This window comes from Melozone crissalis, unplaced genomic scaffold (genome assembly GCF_028551555.1).
Source record: "Melozone crissalis strain CALT ecotype California unplaced genomic scaffold, PUWL_Pcris_2 ptg000061l_1, whole genome shotgun sequence".
Lineage (NCBI taxonomy): Eukaryota > Metazoa > Chordata > Aves > Passeriformes > Passerellidae > Melozone > Melozone crissalis.
Window position 1 is genome coordinate 2,391,718 of NW_026535839.1, and position 12,422 is coordinate 2,404,139.

Below are 12,422 nucleotides of genomic sequence, written 5' to 3' on the forward strand. Positions count from 1 at the left end.
TTTGAATGGCCTTGCAAAACGTGGGGGTGCTCCTGAAGGGTGTTTTTAAACCCAAACCCCCTTTTGCTAACGCTTCCTTTTATGGTTTATTGAACACATTTACTGATATTTGGTGAGTACTTTTTGTTTTTTGGGATGAGAGAGACTTACTACTAAAGCTATGTTTACGTGTGGATGAGCTGGATTTTCCTATCATACCAGTCGAAATCATTGTGATTTAATAAAGTTGTATTGCTGTAAAGCTGATGTGAGAGTCAGGCTCAGCTGTGTTCAGTTCCTAATTTATAGATTGACTTTTTTCCATACTAAGAGGGCCAGGGAAAAGTTGGGGTTTTTTAAAAAAAAAGCAAACAAACAAAAAACCAACCTAAAATGGATGAAAGGTCTTTTAACTAACCTAAAAGCAAACAGACACTTTGGAAATGTAGAAGTGTCAGTTTAAAATTTATTTTTAAAAGACACCCCCCAATATTTATCTAATATTTGCCTTCATTAATGAAACAGCTAATTCACAGCTATAATGACTGGATGTGCTTTTCCATAAATCATTTAAACATAGCTTTTTTTTTTTTTCTTTAAAGAAGCTCTAAAAGGTTTTATCAGGAGAATTTCCAAGGGTTGTATCCAAGCTGCCTCCAGCAGAAATAGCAAATGCAGTTCTGCTCCTCAAACGTGCTTGCTCGTCTTCCTGAAATTCTGCTGAGGCACAACCCAGTTCTGGACCGTGAATGTCAGGATCTGTATTTGGCCTTGAGACCCGAGTTTCAAGAGTGCATCTAAGCATGATTTGATTTTCTTTTGAAGTTGGAGGCTTCAGTTGGAATCACCTAGTGGAGTGTGCTGCTAGATGTGGTCTTGGCTTGTTGACACAGCCTTGCACACAGCTGAGGTTTATTTTGTTTACCCCAGGGATCGTGTGAAGTACATTTCAAACAGTTGCTGCCTCAGTGACTGATCCTTCTTGTAACTGTATTAAGGGCATTAGTCTGTTGAGAAAACACCACTCTTGAATATCTCCCAATGTACATTGGGATTCTTCAATGTCATTAATCAAAGATGGCACTTTCAGGCTGTATCTTCTTTGCAGCAAACAAAAATCTCTGTCTTTCTACAACTTGCATTTCACAATATGCCATGTTTTCCCTCCAGTGCTTCGAGAAGGTGTCTTTGCACTCTGAATATAATCCTCAGCCTCTTAGACATCCATGAACTTCCATGGGAGCAAATACTGACTCGGAATTTATTGTCTTTCTAACAAGCTGTGGAGCTAAAAGTGGAACCAGAGCTCTTTTAAGCCACACTTGCATTTTTTTTGTTTCCCCATTAAAAAAACCACCAAAATTCCAAACTTTTTACATCATTGTTCAGAGTTTTTCTGGAGTTTAAAATAATTTTTAGTTGGGTATATTTAAAGTCAAATTTGCGTGACTTAACTTCTGGATTGACTTTTCTGGTGTTGGAAAAAGCACATCCCACCCTATCAAAATCTTCTGATTAGGAAACAGAATCTAGTAAAAAAACTTGATTTTAATCTCTCTTATAATGATGGATATTCATACATTCTTATTGGAATCGCCTATCTTCCCAGAGTATTATATATCCAAGGAAAACTTCTTGCTCAGTATTTGTGGTTGGGTGAACTCTTAAGGCTGATGGCACATGCAGATGCAAAAAAAAAAAAAAAAAAAAAAAAGGCATTTTAAATAAAACATTAAAAACATAAAACATGGCATCCTGTTCTGCCTATGCTTGGGGTCATGATTGTAATGCTGTCCTTGATATTCTATAATCAACTTCCAACTGGAGCTCAGAAAAACTTACTGAAAGTCTTGTCTCTGTTAGAAAATAAATTTACCTTGTTCAAAGCATGATCTGTTAAGAGTTGCAATGTTAAATGTTGGTTAATAGTTGTGCAGTTTTATTTTTTTGAAAAGAGGCACAATTAAACTATTGACTTTGTTTACTCTGTCACCCTTGATCCCTAGCACTTCTATTCAGATACAAATTCATCAATGTATGCAACATCCTTTGTAATTTAAAATAAAAATTGTGGAGGAAATACTGTCTCGAGTCATTGTGTGGAATGATAGTGTGGCTTCTGCTGCCTTGAACTAAGTCCCTGACATCTTGATATTTCCAGGAAATTTCCTTTGGAAGGGATGACAGCTAGGTAAGGAAATATCTGGATTTTCCTTCCTCATGCTCAGAGCTGCCTCTCAGCACTGCTGGGGCGGTGTGGGAACATCTGGAGAAGCTGGGTCAGTGCCTGGAGAAACTGCTCCCTGCAGCTCCTGTGGAAATGGCCTGAGGCAGAGGGAAGGAACAGCACCAGGGGTGAGTGTGAGAAAAGCAAAGAGCATTGCCTGATTCTCATTTCGGGGATGCAGAAATGACCCTGCGTTCACCCACCCTGCTCCTGACCAGTGTCAGCCTGGCCAGGAGCCCAGGGAGGCTCTTGGATATAAACCTGGAACTTCTCCAGGGGAATCTTCTGGCTCTGCATAATTCCTGACAGGAGGGGACAGCCAGGGGGAACAGGGACAGGAGGAGAGGCAATGGCTTAGGCTGGGCCAGGGCAGGCTCAGGGTGGGCAGAGCAGGAATTTCCCCATGGAAAGGGGGCTCAGGGCAGGCTCAGGGTGGGCACAGTAGGAATTTCTCCATGGAAAGGGAATCTGGAACTGCCCAGGGAGGTTTGGAGAGCCCATCCCTGGAGTGTCCCAAGGAGGGCTGGAGGTGGCACTCAGTGCTCTGGGCTGGGGACAAGGTGGGGATTGGGCACAGCTTGGGCTCGATGGGTTTCGGAGGTGTTTTATAACCTCAGAGATCCTGGAATTGTGCTGTTTCTCCCTTTGGAGCAGCACATTCCCCGCCATGGCCCCGGCCCCGCCACGTCCCCTCAGCCCCGGCGTCCCCGCCCGCCGCCCGCAGGGGGCGCCCGCGCGCGCCTGGCCCGCCCCGGCCCTGCCCGGCCAAGATGGCGGCGGCCGCGGCGGTGCCGCTGCGGGTCTGCCACCAGGAAATCGTCAAGTTCGACCTGGAGATCAAGGCGGCCGTGCAGGTACCGCCGCCAACCGCGGGACACCCCGGCACGGCCTCGGGGAGAGCCGGGCCCGCGCTGACCGCGCCGTTGTGTTCCAGGACATCCGGGACTGCCCGGGGCCGCTCAGCGCCCTCACGGAGCTCAATGCCGCCGTCAAGGAGAAGTTCCGACACCTCCGCGGCCGCATCCAGGTGAGGGGCCCGGCCGGGGCTGCTGAGGGCACCGAGCTGTGCTCCGGGCCCACCGGCTGTGCTTTAGGGCTGGAGGAACCCGGCTGTGGGTTCCTGCCGGTGTTTGGGGTGTTCTGCGAGTGTTTTGGGGGTCCCGGCTGAGATCTGGGGAGTCGCAGCCCAGGATTATCAGATAAATGTGCTCCGAACCCGCTCCCCGGCCGGGGCTGGGCTGTGCGAGCTGCGGGTGGCTGCTGAGGTTCTGGTGTTTGTGCTCTCCGCCGAAGGAGCTGGAGCAGATGGCCAAGGAGCAGGACAAGGAGTCGGAGAAACAAGCCTTGCTGCGGGAGGTGGAGAACCACAAGAAGCAAATGCTCAGGTGGGTCTGGCAGCTGGGGCTGTTCCCCAGCCCGCTGTAAGCTGAGATTGGCTGGGTTTGGTGCGGCGTTTCCCAGAGTCTGGTTTGGAAGCCCAGCCCCTGCCACGTGTTTTGTGCCAGACCGAGAGGTCAGGGACAGAAAGGGTTCAGCTCCCTTCTCCTGCCCTGACTTCCTGACTCTGGTCTGACCCTTTGAGCTCAAAGAAGGTGGCTCAGGAGTCTGGCTCAGTTTTCTTCTTCCCTTGGTTCTTGAATGCTACACTGAGGAGCAGGAATGTCAGGGTAGAATGTTGTTCTTGTGTGTAGGAATACAGAGAAGGTGAGGGGCTGAGGGAGCTGGGAAGGGCCTCAGCCTGGAGAAAAGGAGGCTCAGAGGGGATCTTCTGGCTCTGCACAACTCCTGACAGGAGTGGGCATCCAGGATGAGAGGGAACGGCCTCAGGCTGGGCCAGGGCAGGCTCAGGGTGGACATCAGCAGGAATTTCCCCATGGAAAGGGGGCTCAGGGCAGGCTCAGGGTGGGCACAGCAGGAATTTCCCCATAGAAAGGGGGCTCAGGGCAGGCTCAGGGTGGGCACAGCAGGAATTTCCCCATGGAAAGGGGGCTCAGGGTGGGCACAGCAGGAATTTCTCCATGGAAAGGGGGCTCAGGCACTGGCACTGCCCAGGGAGGTTTGGATTCCCATCCCTGGAGTGTCCAAGGAAGGGCTGGAGGTGGCACTCGATCCTTTGGGCTGGGGACAAGGTGGAGATTGAGCACAACTGGGACTTGATGATCTTGGAAGTATTTTCCAGCCTAAGTGTGTATTGGATTCTGAAGATCCTTGCATGTATCAGGGGTGCCCAGTTACAGTGGTGAAAATTGTCTGTGCTTGCAAGGTGTTCCCGTCACGTTACAACACTCTGCTCTTGTGATTTCAGCAACCAGGCAGCCTGGAGAAAGGCAAATCTGGCCTGCAAAATTGCTATTGACAACTCTGAGAAAGATCAGCTGCTGCAGGGAAGAGATGTCTTGAGACAAAGGTATTGGACTCTCCCACTGTACTGTGGGATTTAAGCAGTGTCTCCTATATTCACTCATTTTAAATGGAAGTGACATAGTATTTCTAAGTTATTAATTATATCAAGTGTAGCTTTTCTTTTTTAAGTGCATTTCCCTTTTGTGGAGATTTGGGCTGTTCAGGATTATGATGAATTCAGGTTTTCTTGGCATGTCTAAGCAGAAAAGGGGATAAATTAACCTTCATAGCTTTACAAATTCTTTACAAAGTCTTTTACATTAATTCCAGATAGGTTTTAAACAAGACCTGGGTCATTATCCAAGCTGTTTTCACATCCAGAACTGGATGTGTGTGTGTGGGGGTGTGTATTGAAAGCAACAGCTGGGATACTCAGGATGATAAAATGGGTTTGTGTTGGTGCTCCCATATAGCAGCTCATGGAGTTACACAGTCCTGGATGAACAAGTGGTGAAGTACAGGGCCCTGTGAAATTCTGGGCTGTTATTTGGGCTCAGGACTTTCATATTTTGTGATTATTCTTTATTGTTTAGCAAAAACAATCTGAATTTCTCATGCAGTGAAAACCAGCACACTGTACACTGCAGAGATGTTTAGTGCCAAGTATTGCTCTCATCTCCCTATCAGCAGCATTTTCCCAGAGCATCCAAAAAAAAAAATTTTACCTCTCCCTGCTTTGCTTTTTTCTCTTTTCAGGAAGACCACAAAGGAAAGTCTGGCAGAGAGTGCAAGCAACATCACAGAGAGCCTGATGGGCATCAGCAGGATGATGTCCCAGCAGGTGCAGCAGAGCGAGGAGACTGTGCAGACCTTAGGTACAGGTGGAGTTTGGGCATGGAGGGTGATGGAAGCAGCTTTGCTCAGCTCTGTCAGCCTGGGGAGAGGAGCAGAGTGGGACAACGTGCTGCAATGATGATTAAAGGGATGGCCAGCAGGGCTCCTCTAACAGCTGGACATAAACAGGAAATATCAGTGTACTTTGTGTGGGGTTGCTGTTTCACGATCATGAGAAGGAAAAGGGGTCAGGATGAGGTTGGGTTTCTTGTAAAAGCAAACTGAGCTCACACAGTGCCCAGAGTGAGTCTGGTGTTACTCTGTGCCACTGTCCTGGCACACATTTGGGGGCAGCAGAGGAAACAAAAGGATTCAGGTCCCTGCACAGAGCAAGGAGTGTCTGCAGGGCTGTCCCAGCCAGGCTCCAGCTGGGATGGCTGAGACACCAAGATCAAGTGCCTTGAACCCGAGGTCACTTGCTCTGTCAGCAGTGCCTCAGGGACTGTGAAACCAAGATTTCACCCAGTCCTTGGCTTCAACTCCCAAACCATAAATCAAGTGACCTGTCAGAACTGGTGATTCATGGAGCATTCACAAGTTGCTGCCTGGGCCTCTTCCTAGCTGTGCTTTTGGGCAGGAGGGAACTTTAAAGACAAGGATAAATAACTCAAGTTTGTCCTCCTTTCCTTCTGCCCCATGTGAGGCTGGCAGCTGGGCACAGTTTGTTCTTCTCCCATTAAAGGGACAGTTTGGCAGGCACTTTTTCACCCTGTTCCTGAATGATCAGCACTTGGAATTCATCAAGGGAAAAACTACCAAAGGTCGTTTACAAATCCCAGCTGCAAATTCTGAGTTAGCAGTGGGAATTCCTGCTTCCTGAGCATTCCCTAGGATGCAGTGAGGGTTTGAGGCAGGGAAGCTCTGCTTTGTCATTAACTCTGGCAAAGAAGTTTTCTGTGTTCACTTGGATCAAAATGCCTCTTGAAATGGGATGGGACAAAGTGTTTTGCACAATATTGCAGACCTGTTTCTGCTCTGTTTTTGTGAACCAGACAATGCTGGATTTGACCTTTCTGTGAGCAGGCAGTGTAGGGTAATGCACTGTCCTGCAGGCTGTGCTTTCTGTAAAGTAGAAAAAAAGGCATTCCAGGGCTTTTGCTTTTGTTTTGAAAGGAGCAAGGCTAAGAAGTTTGGGGCATGTGTTTGTTTTCTCACACACTTCTAGTTGACCCTTCTTGTTTTTATTAGGCAAAAAATTGCTCTGTGTGAATTGCTCATTCAGAAATGCCTATTAAAAACTGTTTGAGCTGAATAATTCTGCAAGCCCACACTGATTTACTGCTGGGGCTTGGGGGACCACTTTCAGAGGTGCAATTAATATATTCAGTTATTACCCTGTCCTGCTGCTGCTGGTGATTTCTCTCTCTAGCACCATTCCTATTTCACTCTGCTTCCAGCAGTGCTGTCTGAAAAACCCGAACTAGATTTGACCTGCTAACCCAAAAATTCAAAATTCAGGAGCTTCAGTAGTATCTTTAATCTTTTCAGTGCTCTTATTTCACTTTGCACCCCTGAGCTGTGAGAACTCTGTGTCAGTCTCACCCACAAGTCAGCCTGACCCAGAAGGATCCCTCAGGCACTGTGTTACCAAATATCCTTACACACTTTGCTGGGTATTTTTAAAGCACAACATGCTGATTTAATTTTTTTTTTCTGTTCCCCTTTAATTTCAGCCAATTCTTCCCGAACCATCCTGGAAGCAAATGAGGAATTCAAGTCCATGTCTGGCACCATCCAGCTGGGGAGGAAGCTGATCACCAAGTACAACCGCCGGGAGCTGACGGACAAACTGCTCATCTTCCTGGCCCTCGCCCTCTTCCTGGCCACAGTGCTCTACATCCTCAAAAAGAGACTCTTCCCGTTTTTGTAAAATCCCAACAATCACTGAACTATTAAAAAAAAATAATCAGAAGGAGATGGTTGATAACGGTGGGGCTTTTAAATGAAATAATAAAGGGATATTGCAATGGCTGGAGGAGCGTTAGAGTAGGCAGGAGTTTGTGCTGTCCCCTTGGAGCTGGTGAGCTGCCTCAGAAGAGAGTGATAGATCGTGCTTGGAAAGAAGAAATGCCAATTTGCCCGTGGGTTTGGGGAAGCAAACACCTGAGGGACTGGGCATTCATAGGTGCCAGTCTGAACTTTCAGCCTCTCACTGATTTCTGCCTTGAAATGAAGTTTTGTCCTTGGCTTGGACTGGAAGCTGCTCTGCCATCTGTGTGTAAGGTGCTGAGAGTAAGAGGAAAGATGGAAGAGAAAAACTCAACATTCCATTAATAAAATATTTATTGTATTCATGTCAACAGAGTTTTGTTTAAAAGAGCCTTTCAGTGTAAAAATTCTGGTTTTTCTTTAGCAGCAGTGGTTGCTTATGGATTGTTTTTCTGGGAGCATAACACAGCCTGGCTCTGTCCCTCTGGCTTTGGGAGGGCTCTGAGCAAAGCAAAAATGGGAACTCCACTTGTTACTCTGAATTCAAACAACAGTTAAGAAAATTAGATTGGCAATCTACTAAAATCAAAAATCCTTTTCCTCCTTTTCTTTATATAATTTCATCCTTTATCTTTGCAGTATTACTGCCAAGGGGGGCATTTGGAACTTGGAGTGTTTTATTCCTATTTTGTGGCCCTGGAACAGGCAGACTGGACAGAGTGGATGTGGTTTCCGTATTGATCATTCCTTGTATTTCAGGGGAGTTCTTCCTCCCAGCCTTTCCTGAGATACAGAATTGCACCATGAATGAATTAAATTGATGATGTGATCATTGGGGGTTTGAATAAGAGAAATGACTCAGCTTCAAAATCTAATCTTTGTAAATAAGATGCTGCCTGCATAAAGTGTCAATTTACAGGGAGACAATTAGAGACGAAGGAATTGGGGGAAAAATAGCAAGGACTACTGGATTTTTTGAGAGAGGGGAAGGGGAGAAATTCCCCTTCCCCTCTCTCAAAAAGGGGATGCAACAGGTACTTGAATAATTTCCTTCCACAGGCAGCCAGGAATCACCCGGGCTCCTGACTGGCCACAGACCTGGCAGGGAATAATCAGTGGAGACAGCGAGATAAATGAGATAAATTTTATTTGTCTTTGTGGTGAGAAGGGTGATTTGGTGCAGCAGCTCAGGAGGTGCCTCAGCAGCCACCCTGGAGCAGAGCACAGCTCATGATCATTGCCTGTGTCCCTCCTGGCACACATGGTGCTGATTGCCTGGGTCTCACCTGGCACAGCTCATGGTGATTGCCCGGGTCTCACCTGGCACAGCTCATGGTGATTGCTCAGGTCCTTCCTGGCACAGGTGAGAATTGTTCTCCAAACAGGCTGCAGGTGCTTTGTATCACAACCAAATGCCACAGCCAGGTGGCATCATGGTGATTACCTGGCTCCCACCTGGCACAGTGGGGTGCCCCAATCAGCCCTAACAATGCCCATCTGGGGCTGATTGGGTGGTGCTCAAATACCCTCCCTGCAGACTCACTCTGGTGGTTGCTTTGCTCCTGGTCACAGGCTCAGGTCCTGCAACAAAGGTAGGACTTGGTTTCTCTTTTTATTTTGGCAAAGTGAGCAAATTTTTGGGAAGATGAAGTGGTTGTGCCTGGCTTTTTGTTGTCTGATCCAGAGAATGTGGAAAGTTGTGCCTGGGCAGGTTTTCTTTGCCTGCAGAGGTTTTATATTTGCACTCAGGATGTTGTGCCTCAGGGTCTTGCTGCCGTGTGCCTGAGGTTGTGTTGTGAAGGGTAAAAATGGATTTGTGTTGGTTTTCTGAAAAGGAGTAGCATTTTCTTGGGTATCTGCATTACCAAGGTCAGCAGATCCATCAGAGGTGGTGGGAAGGGAATGGCCTCTGCATGTTTGGCCTTCGAGGCCAAGGGCTGGAGCCCATCTGAGACCAGGGACTCCAGAACTGCAGGAGTAGAAAGAGTTTGGGAAGGAAGGAAGGAAGGAAGGAAGAAGCAGGCTCTGGAGAAGTGTTGAGGGCTGTGCTGGAGGGCTCATACACAAGTGAAAGCAACAGGAGTGCTCCTGTTACTCCTGGGCCATTCTCCTCCAAAAGGTGCCTGGTACCCTCCCTACAAGTGGAGGGTGGAATTTACTGTCACAAAATAGTTGTAATAAAAGTATTTTTTCTTTGAAGAACAACACTTCTTTAAAACAAGGACTAAGGAACCACTAGGAGCTTAAAAAGGGCTGAAATCTTGCTGTGGAGTTGTGGGGCTGAGACACAGCTGGCAGCAATCAAGTAGCTTTGGGTTAATGAACTCCTGCTCATTAACTGTGTCCTGCAGCCCCTGAAGGGACTGGGGGTGTTTGGCTGAGCAGCTGGAGCCACTTAGGGATGAGCATGAGGCAGCTCTGATGCCTCAGCACTTTGAGAGGTTTGGAACTTGGAGGTTTGTGTGAATTTAAGGTCCTGCTGGGGAGTCCAACCCACTGGGAGCAATTTGCTTTGTCTGAGCACTTGTGGAAAGAAGGGAAATGCCTGAAGTTGTCCCTTGGAGTGCCAGGAGCCAGGCAGGGATGTTGGATATTTGGCTGTGGGTGTAGATCCAGTCCTGGTCTCCATTCCCACGTGGCCATGGTGGGAAGGCTGTGGGCAGGAGCAGGTGCCATTGCATCCCCGAAATCTGCAGCGTGAAGGTCACTTCCAGAGCATTCAGTTAGGTTTGTATTTCCTTGGAAAGTTGCCTTTTATTAATGGTTGCAATAAATGTGGGCTTGAGGAGCATTGGAAACTTAACATACACTGTAAATGTGCTGAGAGAGACTGACTTGATTTGACTCATAATTATTTTATTATTGATTATGGTGTTATCAAATACAGAAATATTGCAGAGTAACTCTGGGAAAACAAATGAAGAGGATAATCCTATTTATTCCCTCCTCCCCTCCAAGAATCAAGAGGAAATGAAGTTTGTAGTTGAAGTTGTGCTTTTGAAAAATGCTTTCCACATAACTGACTTTACCAAAATGGAAAGGTGAATTCATAGCTTGGAGGTTTCTAAAAATGTCTCTGCCAAATGTGCGTGGCTGCTATCACGTGCCAAGTGGCCCAGAGCAAGCCAGGCTGGAATCTTTGGGGGCTGAGAATATCCAGGGGACATGTGCATGCTTGTCTGCAAATATGTGGGGCTCTCCCTCAGAAAAAGGGGAGGATGGAAATCAGCTTTAACAGTGCTTTGCCACCCTGTTTGTAATCAGCTTTAATATTGCTCTGCCACTCTGTTTGTAATGGTGTGATTCTCACAGAAGAGAATCTGAAGCAAGTCTTTTCCCCAGATGTGGTGTCTTGGTGATTGTATATTGCTGCAAAGCCCTTTCTGTCATTGAGTGAGTGCTTGTTGAGTTTCCTTCCCACAAAGGTGAGAATTGTTCTCCGAACAGGCTGCAGGTGCTTTGTACCGCAACCAAATGCCACAGCCAGGCTCTCAAATCATCCTGCTGCTCTCCAAAGCTGATTGTGGGCTTGTTCAGGGTGAAGCTGTTGAATAAACACAATTTTATTATTATCTGCTAGCTTATACAAAATGGTACGGACTGTGCCACAAAGGGAATGACAGCTCCACTGAGTTGAGGTTTGGTTTTCTCACAGGAACCTGCGATGGAGACTCTGTGCCAGTTTCTTTGGTGATGGATTGAGGGAGGTGGTGGCTGCCTGTACCTGTGTCTTGAAGTTTTAATCCTCTCCCACATAAAGAGAGCTGCAATCTGAGGAAAGGACAGGGATCTTTATTAACTAAATTGGGTTTAGACCCAGGCCCTTCGTGTGTTCAGAGATCTCCACTCAGTTTAGCACCTCCAGGTGTTGCCTTGAGCACTGAAATGCAGCCTTGCAAAGCCACTAAAAATAATTGGGCTAGAGCTGGGGCGCTTGGTGGTCAGAGATTTGGTGCTGATGCCTGCGCTGTTTACTCAAGAGTTGGACTCGATGATCTGTGTGGGTCCCTTCCAACCCTGAATATTCTGTGGCTCTGAGCTGAGAAGCAAAGCTGGTGAAGGTCCCCAGCCCCATCCAGCCCTGCCCGGGCTCTGCCCTGGCTGCTCCTGCTGGCAGTGACCCTGGCCATCTGGGGGACAGTGACCCTGCTCCCGAGAGTGCCCAGCCTGCTGTGACACCTTGCCAGACCGCTTCCACTTGTGCTTCCTTTTATTTTTATCCCGCACGGCGAGGCTGATCCGATGCCATCGCTGCCACATCAGAGCCGGCTCCCGCATCCCGCTTATCGAGCGGGGCCGGGGCTGTGCCGGGCGGGCTCTGCCCCGCTCGGGGTGTCGGGGATGGCATGAAAGGAAAATGCCACTCGGCTGCTCCGAGCCCGGCCCGCCGATAACGCCGCGTGTGTCCCCGGGGCGGCGATAAGCGCGCAGAGGGCAGGCGGGGAGAGCGGCTCCGCGGGCATCAGCGCACACCCGCGCCTGCAGATAGAGCCTGTATATATAGAACCACATGAAAGCCTCTCGCTTTCTTCTTTTCAACAGCGGCAGGGCCGAGTGTCACAGCCGGGGACGCGCTGGGAGCTGACCCGGCGGGCTCGGGGCTCGCTGTCCCGCGGGGATGGAGCGGCGAGCCCGGGGCCGAGCGATGCTCTGCCCGCTGATAACGCCCCGGAGCGCCCCGCGCGGCTCGCTGCCCTTTATCTCCCAAAGGGACAGCGGGACTCGGCTCTCCTGCTCGGGGTATTGCCTTCTCGTAGGTGTCACCCCAGCTCCGAGCGGGTTTTGCCGCTGCCGATGGCAGATAACTCTGTCAGAGGCATCCGGGTGCTGACATTATGGCCAGCCAGCCTGAAAGCGAGATAAGATTTTTCTATATTGAGTAAGTCTATTGATCCGGTCGGCCTCCTGTCCTGTGTCTGATGATAACTTGATGTTTCCAAGAGAAACAAGGCTCCCCTTGCTCAGTACATTCACAGAAATATAGTGTATATATTAAAGAATGATAACTCGCTGCTTCAAATTTAAGCAAGCCTTCCCCTGTTCTGTATGC

The 12,422-nt window shown here is 48.3% G+C and overlaps 1 protein-coding gene across 1 annotated transcript; it reads left to right on the plus strand.

Annotated features, from left to right (window-relative positions):
- The first annotated feature begins 2,972 nt into the window (after positions 1–2,972).
- BNIP1 (BCL2 interacting protein 1) lies at positions 2,973–7,733 on the plus strand. Its single transcript, XM_054287829.1, has 6 exons — positions 2,973–3,060; positions 3,141–3,233; positions 3,500–3,591; positions 4,512–4,613; positions 5,306–5,424; positions 7,117–7,733. Exons 1-6 carry the CDS (start codon positions 2,977–2,979, stop codon positions 7,311–7,313), a joined length of 687 nt encoding a protein of 228 aa, XP_054143804.1. The 5' UTR covers positions 2,973–2,976; the 3' UTR covers positions 7,314–7,733.
- Positions 7,734–12,422: the final 4,689 nt, after the last annotated feature.

Bases quoted from the DNA above. Each gene is read 5' to 3' on its own strand.
- BNIP1 (XM_054287829.1), top strand. From the start codon at position 2,977: ATGGCGGCGGCCGCGGCGGTGCCGCTGCGGGTCTGCCACCAGGAAATC. The intron at 3,234-3,499 runs GTGAGGGGCCCG...TCTCCGCCGAAG, and splicing joins ACCTCCGCGGCCGCATCCAG to GAGCTGGAGCAGATGGCCAA. The intron at 4,614-5,305 runs GTATTGGACTCT...TTCTCTTTTCAG, and splicing joins AGAGATGTCTTGAGACAAAG to GAAGACCACAAAGGAAAGTC.